The sequence below is a fragment of the Mchenga conophoros genome, linkage group LG4, assembly GCF_057382185.1.
Source record: "Mchenga conophoros isolate Kocher_MC1m ecotype Shallow Benthic linkage group LG4, M_conophoros_male_GT1.1, whole genome shotgun sequence".
NCBI classification, from domain to species: domain Eukaryota; kingdom Metazoa; phylum Chordata; class Actinopteri; order Cichliformes; family Cichlidae; genus Mchenga; species Mchenga conophoros.
The window spans coordinates 37,484,442-37,492,676 of record NC_140529.1 but is presented as its reverse complement, the minus strand read 5'-3'; the positions used below and the strand labels follow the sequence as shown (position 1 = coordinate 37,492,676).

The 8,235-nt window shown below is 42.8% G+C and overlaps 1 protein-coding gene across 2 annotated transcripts; it reads left to right on the top strand.

Annotated features, from left to right (window-relative positions):
- The first annotated feature begins 142 nt into the window (after positions 1-142).
- LOC146576732 (uncharacterized) lies at positions 143-7,791 on the top strand. 2 transcript variants are annotated; one of them, XM_085272207.1, is made up of 4 exons: positions 143-277; positions 4,718-4,849; positions 5,164-5,293; positions 6,424-7,791. In XM_085272207.1, the coding sequence occupies exons 2-4, from the start codon at positions 4,732-4,734 to the stop codon at positions 6,686-6,688; spliced, it is 513 nt and encodes a 170-aa protein (XP_085128333.1). In that variant the 5' UTR covers positions 143-277; positions 4,718-4,731; the 3' UTR covers positions 6,689-7,791. The 2 variants fall into 2 exon arrangements, with proteins under 2 accessions (XP_085128333.1, XP_085128332.1); XM_085272206.1 differs by having other exon boundaries at positions 152-297.
- The last annotated feature ends 444 nt before the right edge of the window (positions 7,792-8,235 follow it).

Sequence of the window (8,235 nt, the reverse complement as noted above, 5' to 3'; positions counted from 1 at the left end):
GTGTGTCGCCTCAAACCCAAACCACAGTGTGCTGACCACCGGGCCTCCATAATGACGGAGGGAAGGTTTGATGCCGAGTGTGTGTGAGAGAGTTTCAGAACGTGAAGTGTTTTTTTTAGTGTTTATATGCATGTGCATGCATGCTTGTGTGTAGGAGGGGTGTGTTTTATGCTTGCGTTCTCTCCTTCTGGTACTTTCTGCACTTCTTGCATGCCTGTCACTCACTTCTGTTGGGACGAGTGAAAAGATCTGCAGCAGAGGAGCTGCAAAACAACAGGTACATATTAACATTAGCAGGTATGTGCAGAAATATCCATCATTTACTCACATTTATTTTATAGCTGGCTGGTTCAGAAAAGGAAGAGAAGCACTATCAGAGGGCTCTGTTTTTTTTTAAACTGTATTATTTTTACATTTTCTTTATATTTTCTTCTTGTTTTCTTGTTTTGCGTTATTTTGTTAAAAACTGTTGCATTGCTACTTTGCTTTGCAAGAAAACACTTATTGTATTCGTGCTGCATGAAAGCTCGAGCTCCATAAGTCTAATGCATACTTGAGATGCACCTGAATGAGGTTCTTTATTAATGCAGAGCATGTACATGAATCTGGCATCTGCCGTTGTAATATTGAAAAACTCTTGGGAATGTTTCCATGTGACTTTCTTCACTGCGAGGCCAAACTTATTTCATGGTTCCCAGATTGAGACTGGTTGGAGCTGATGAGATTTTGGTGGCTTAAAATGATGTTGAGGAGAAAAACTGCAGCAGAGACGAAGGCAAAAAGATGTGTTTGTTTGTGTGTGTGGTTATCTTCTTTGGATCCTGTGGGAGTGTGTATACTTGCACTACGGGTGGTCAAGTGTGTTCCATTGGTTTAAGGATATGTTTGAGTCCTAAGTAAGTGATGGGTTTGCATGAAAATAATCTGGTAGACCTTCAGAGAAAATCAAGGTAACTTAAGGAACTGTTGTACTGAAGGCACTCAGTCTGTGTGGCTATGATTAGGCAGCTCAAAGATGAAGAAAGACTGGGTCATAGTTAATAAAAACACTGGTTACATAAGTGTTTTTTCCCCCCTGATGACAGAGTTTATTTAAAGGGGCAGTTCCTCTTCTGATCGCTGGATGATGCACCAATGTGCAAATACAAAAATCAATACAGGTTTTGGAAAGCATATTTTGGCATCGCTCAACACCAGGCCACTAATTATGAGTGCTGCTGGTGATTTTTATGATTATGTATAATATGTGCACAGTATGCTGCCTTTATTTGGAGTTTGTGTGGAGTCACTCCAGGGCCTCTGTTTTCCTTCGACAGTCCAAAAACGAGTGATTTTAAACTGGCTGGATAGTTAGATAGATACTCCCCAGGATGCTATGTTTATGAATGATTCAAAAGAGACTCAAATGATAAGTACAGACACGTATTCTAAAAAGACGACTACAGCTGTAAAACAAAAAACTTTGTTATCCAACAAGTCTTCTCAGAGAGAGCCAATGGAAAACATCACTGGTTGAAATGAACCAGAATTATCCCTGAAATGGCTTCAAACCCCGTCCGCTTCACTTTGAGCTTAACGGCAGGTTTATTTCTGTTTAAACACACGTGTGCAGGAAGGCCGGCTGTATAGTCTGCTGCTGCCTCTGTGTATTTTTGCAGGCATGTGCGGAACAAACACAAAGCTGCTGAGGTAGACTGTACTCGGCGTGCCTCTGCAGCTCTCCTCTAAGTCGCTCTGTCAGGTCTGGTTTGTGCATCGGCGCTCTGACTCGGGCTCGGACTCGCTCTTTAATGCGAGCTGACTGCAGGAGCTGAGAGTTTATCGCTTCTTCCTGTGTTCCACTCCTGACAAGCCTGGAAGACTTAGAAGTTTGTACACTCAGTAGTTAGATTTCCTTTCTCTGCTTTATTAGGATTGATAGCCACGGTGGTAGTACACAGTGCTGAGGAATAATCAAATCTCTAGAGCAAACTCGCTTCGGCCGTACAGAGCAATGTTTCCAGACAGATATTGTGCAGTTCAGCAGGAGGCAATCTGCATTTCATAAGGCTGAGCACAAAGAAGCAGCTTGAATATACGATTCAATTATTTTAATGCCATGCAAACAACCAAACTTATCGACATGTCTGAGTCGTTTGGGTGTGATGCTGAGCCGTTGGTGGTTTGCTGGTGATTCAATTAAATTGCTAGAGTGCCTTCGTTAAACCATTGTTGCCAATTATTTCTAAATCAATCAATCACCCAGTCAAAGAATCAATATTCACACAGCAAAATTATTTAAAGTGCTCAATAAAAAACGAGGTGTCAAAAGAAAAGCTGCGTCTGCATGTAAACCAGGAAATAAGCAAAGCAGAGCAGAATAAACAAGGATTAAAAGAGACAAGTGGGACACATGTCAACATTTAAATGATTGAAATAAGACAAAGAAACACAAGGGGAAGATTTGAAAGGACCAGTTCTTCTCATTTTCAATTTTTAGAGCAGCTTTGCATGAGTCACAGTTCAAAATAATCCTTCTTTATCTCATACTGGGGCTCCTCCACCGCTTTCTTCTGATTAGCTGCCCCTCATCAACAGAATGTGGGCGGGGCTTCTGTTCTGAGGTAGACCTGCGGTGTTTATCCTTTTCATTTGTACAGTTGTAATCGCAGTAATCGCAGTTGGGTGCGGAGCAAAGCAACTGCACCGAAATGCTTTGGAGGAGAAGGTTCATTTACCATGTGGAAGTGATCTGACTTCTGACTCCTAGCAGGAGTACGTTGCAATTTTGAGCAAAATAAAGAAATAAAGAAATAAATAAATAAATGGCAGTGTATGCTTTGTGTTCTGGTATACAGCGAGGTGAAAGGTCTGTATGGGCTAGCAACTATCCGTGAAATGAATGTTAATTCTCTGTGTTCTCCAACATTTGAGAGTGCAGCATCTTCTTCCTGTATTTACTTTTGTTGCTCCCGCCTCAAACGCATCTGGCCAATCAGCAGACTGAAGATTCTTACGTGGTTTGCACTGATTCCTTTTGGCTCGTTTGGAGTTCGCTTGGATTTTTCTGTGTGAAAAGAAATCAAATCACGGAAAACTACAAGTTTACAAACTTGTCAACTGATTCAGACCAGAGTAAACGAACTATAGGTGTAAAAACAAACAAACAAACAAACAAACAAACAAAAAAACCTCCAAAAAACCAAAAAAACTCTAAGGCAATAGACAGGGGTCAAAGTAGGTGGTAACTCTCTCCTCTATTTGAGCAGTGTATTTATATGTTAGGAACTAATGAAAAGTAATGCAACAGTTTATTCTAGAGGAACAGAGTGGCATTTAAAGCTTTATAGAAACAGAGAGCAGCTGGGACAAGTCGCCAATCTATCACAGGGCCAACTCAGAGAGACACACTCTTATTCACACTAACAGCTAGCTTAGAATCACCAGTTAACCCTAACAAGGATGTCTTTGGACTGGGCAGGAACCAGTGTCCCAGGAACCCATAAAAAGCATAATATCCTTTGGGATCAATAAAGTATTCTGATTCTGAAAGCGTGCAGGCAACAACAACACCACAGAGAAAGGCTCCAGTCAGTTAATGATAAACAGTAACTTTTCATATGTCTACATATCTGTAGAAAAAACCAACCGTGCTAGAGGGACAAGAAAAACATAATTAGGGCAAAGTCAGGGTTGCGTGATCCAGCTCTAACTGTATGCTTTATCAAAAAAGTCCAATCTTAAAAGTAGAGCGTGTGTCTGTCTGCTGGACCCAAACGTTTAAAGTTTATATGTAAATAAACTGTTTTACAAGAGCAAAAGTCACAAAATGTTTTATGAGATAAAAAAAGGTTAAAAAACTAAAAGTGTTTTTCTGGAAGTGTAATAAAAGTTCCACAACCTCAAACGCACGTCTCCTTTTGTCCTTAACCAGCACTGATCAGCTCACCTCAGAGATCCAGTACTTATTTATGGCTGAAGTTCTGGTCATCAATAACTCTGTGTGTGATCACCAGATTTTTAAATTGAACCCTAAACCTTTTGTAGAGCCGGTGTAAAGAGGACAGTGTCACGGCGGGAGCTCTGAGAGGACCTGTGAGAAGCCTCGCAGTCGCTTCCTACACTGTTTATAAGACAGGATGTGCTCAGGCAGAGGACTCATGAATAACTGAGGTGTTCAACAGATGATAAAAACAAGTTCGCACAAGACAACCAGCGTGTTTATCAGAACTGTCTGATCAGAAATTTCACCCAGCTGGAGGCTCTGGCTGCAGTTCAGCTCCAAGTGCTCTGTTAGGATAAGACAACGAGGTGTTTAAGACCACACGGGGCCTGATTATTCGAGACGCTGTGTTGGAGAAGGACTTTAAATTCACTTATTGAGAGAGAAGCTAATACCGTAAAACTGAAGGCTTTTCATGGCGTGATTGTAAAGAGACCACACTCGCAGTAACAGATCAGTGTGCTGGTCTCTGACACAGGATGCTTCTAAAGATGCCAACACTGATGAGACTACAGAGGGTTGAGATCTGTTCAGTATTTCCATTTTAACTTGGTTGGATTTATGTAACCATCATGTTTTGGGTTAAATATGTTTCAACCTCTGTGCTGGGCTGGACAACAGTTATTCATCGATTTAACAGGGTGGTAATGTTAAAACTGAGGGCTCAAAGTGGGGCTCAGATGGATTGAAATCACTCTTCCTCATCATCAGATCATCTGCTGCTTCTGCCTGCAGGTGCGAGTGCGATCATGGCCTCCAAGCTGAGCGTGCTGCTGCTGGTACTGACTGGCTCCACCTTGACGGTGCTGGCCCAGAGGCGACGCCCGGCGTCCAAAGCCACCGACGAATGGAACTTCAAGGAAGGCTGTGAGCACCCAGATTACTCTCTGTTTACTCTGGGTCAAGGGTCAAGTTCAGGGTCCATCATGATGAGGTCAAAGGTAGAGGTGAAAGATCACACTGCTCAGAGAAAGCCTGCCTGTTAAACCTGTACATGCAGGTTCCAAGCTGGTGTCTTAAAATATGAAATACTCCTTTAAGAGGCTCACACAGGAGCTTCCTTGAATCTGAATTTATTTTGAAGTAAACAGGACCTCTGGGGCTTATTATGGTGTGTTCTCACTAATCGTTACAAAGTGAAGATGGCTGAAAATTAACAGTGCTGTGACTTTCTGTCCCAGCTGACAGGGTGAACATGCGCAATGTGGCCAACCTGACCGAGGTTCTGGACAACTGGCGGTTCGACATCATCAACCAGATGAAAGGGCTCCTGCAGAATGACCACCAGTCTCTCCTGCCGAACTACGCCAGGTACGAGAGAGGGTCTCATTTATTCGTTTATGACGCCACAAAATCCCACGGCACACAAACCTCTGATGTGCCTTACAGTTCAGATCTACTGTTCCTTTTAGCTGAGTGTTCCTGCCATAATGCGACTAATGCAGTAGCTGAATTTTGCCATTTGCACAGCTGATAGGTGCACAAAGAAGTCCAGAAATCCAGCACGAGCTCATGAAGCTGGCCGGTACACTGACAACTGTGTGCAAAGCTGTCATCAAGACAAACAGAGGCTGAAATAGAAAGCATATATTTGGGTCTTTTCTCACTACATAAATCCATGACAGTAACAGAAGAGTGTAAACGAACGAGTAAACTGTTCCCCGTGAGTGAAGCGAAACAGTCTCTGAGAGGCACCACAGGAATGCGGTTTAGCCGTGGGGCTGAAAATGAAGTCGGGGGTTTACTGGGTACGCTCTGCGGCCGATGCCGTCAGAGGAAGCTGCAGCTGAAACGGCAATTTAAACGTCAAAATAGAAACTGACCGAAAGGAGCTCCAGTTTTCCAGAGGGGGACTCTGCAGCTTCCTGCCGCTCACCGCAGGTCAGCAGACGAGACATCGCTGTGGTCCAGAAGTTACATAAGCACAGCTGCAGACATGTTTCTCCCTCAAATTTAATTTTCTTACATAAAGTCTTTTAGTTCAGTTTTTCTGCTGATCCACTGATCAAAGTCTGTGTTTGTCATCTTACTTTAACCCACAGTTTGATGTTGTGATTGATCCTGGACTGTTGGTCGCTTTCATACATGGTTTGCTTTATAAATGTCTACATTAAGGAACACACCCACTCACAATGAGAGAAGAGAGTGTGCAGTTTGCAACAGGAGTATAAAGAAAGAAGACTTTGTAGCCTATATTTCTGGGTAACTAGACATGAACATAAATTACAGATGTCATGTAAAACCTGCAAGAAAAAGACTTTTAAACTAGAACAGGGAGCACTAACTGCAGCGAGGATCACACGTGTGCTACCAAAGAGACTTTTAGTGAAAGTTATGTGTGTGGTGAGCAGGCAGCAATCTCTACTAGCACAGGATGAAGAGGAAACTAAAGCGTTGCGTGTGTGTTTGATTTATATTGTCTTCACTCGCCCCGTGTTCAGGATCCAGCCGCTGTCTGAGGCCTTAGACGACCTTTTCAAAGAGTTCAACGCCCTCAAGACTCGTCTGGGCGATCTGACCGATAAGTTCACCGCCATAGAAACTTTTATCGATGAGGTCAAAACCAGCCGCGCAACCAGCTCCAACGCCAACACCAACCCGAACCCCAACACCAGCGCCAGCACCAACCCCAACACTGGCACTGCTGTGGCTCCAGTCGTCAGGCAGAGGCGGGTGATGAGGAAAAAGGCCCCTGCCTCGTCCTAACCGGACGGCTACGACGAGGCTTTTCCTCTCTGACGTTTGCTTCTCAGGCTGTTTGTGTCTGAAGCTAATCTATTCTTTTTAGCAGGCTTTACTATATTATGAGCTTCTGCATAGCTCAGCTTTTTATAGGGAGATCTAACATCTCTCACTCTCATTTGAAAATTCAGAAAAATGCCAAATCAGCCATTATTCGCTAATATATGCAATTAGTCGACAGAGAAACTAAACAAATGTGCTCTATGCACTGAGTTTTACATTTTATTTTATTCAGAACCTCTTCATCATCTTTATCATCAGGTGAGATCTCACCTGCATGGGTGTATTAACCTCTTTAGAGTCCCCGCAGCCCTCGGCCTGGAGCTTTCTGCTCACCTCCATTATACCTGTCAGTTTTCTAATTTCCTCAAAGCCAAGCAGAGCTCACATGTCAAATTAAAACAAAACTCTAATAAATGACCAGCTAGCTGCTTCTTCACGTGTTATTCTGGTGCCTAAAGAACAAAAATGGGCTGTTTTTAAACACATTATAAAAGAACACAATGGCCTGACCTGATGACCTGATGACCCTGACCCCTGACCTGGTTGAGGTTTTCTTTGTGTAGATTATTTTTAAAATGAAAGAAAAAGCAAAGCTCACCTGAAAGCAGAATCTGGAGATCCAGAAGGATACCTGGATCTAGATCAGTTTTTGTCTTTGAGAACATCACAACAACACCTTCCACTTTTTACTTTGTATTGATGACGACTGTCCTTTCTTGCAATGATAAAGAATCAAAGAATCCTCCGAAACTTCCTGGTTCCAGATCCGGAGCAACTCCAAGTATCAGCCCACGTCTGTGCCTAACCTGTTCTGCACAGGTTAAGATCAGGTTTGAAGACACAGTTTGGTGAATAAACTGAATACTCAGAGATTCTGGCATTTTACTAAAATATCATCAACAATTGGACACAAAAGTCTAACCCACCAAAATCATCAAGATAATGCTGCCTTATTCAAGCCTTCCTGTGTCTGCACTCTGCTTGCTTATTGTACAAACATGTTTACTGGTTTGTACCTATTGCTGCATTGTATAACCTGCAAATAAACTCACTTATTGCATTCAGCTGAGAGTTCTGCTGTGGACTTCTTCAGAAACGAGGTTCGTTTGATCTGAGGAGCAAAGCTCAGAATAAAGCTTTGGTCTTAACTGCGTGACAGTAGATTTCCTGTAATAGTCTTAAAGCAAAGAATCAGTGAAGTTTGAATAGAACCGCTAATTGTGACGTCACTAACGCAATGCATTATGGGACGGTTCTGCACGCAAGCCTGAGATGTATGCATGGACTGTACAGAGACAGTCTTTTGGGGGTTTAAACGTTCCATGTAGACATTAGAAAGCTGTTTTGTTGTAAAATGACACAATGGTACAAATGACGAGGACGGAGAAAGTTCTTTGAGTTTTCTGCAGTGGGAGGAGCAACAAGGAGCTGAGGTCACAGAGCCGAAGACAGCAGCTGGAAGACAGAAAACCATGAACTTCAGCAACATTTCAGGAAATATGCAGGCA

What these genes read in the sequence shown, in the direction of transcription:
- LOC146576732 (XM_085272207.1), top strand. Translation starts at nt 4,732, where the DNA reads ATGGCCTCCAAGCTGAGCGTGCTGCTGCTGGTACTGACTGGCTCCACC. An exon ending in ATGGAACTTCAAGGAAGGCT is followed by an intron (nt 4,850 to 5,163) that starts GTGAGCACCCAG and finishes TTTCTGTCCCAG; the next exon opens with CTGACAGGGTGAACATGCGC. An exon ending in CTCCTGCCGAACTACGCCAG is followed by an intron (nt 5,294 to 6,423) that starts GTACGAGAGAGG and finishes CCCCGTGTTCAG; the next exon opens with GATCCAGCCGCTGTCTGAGG.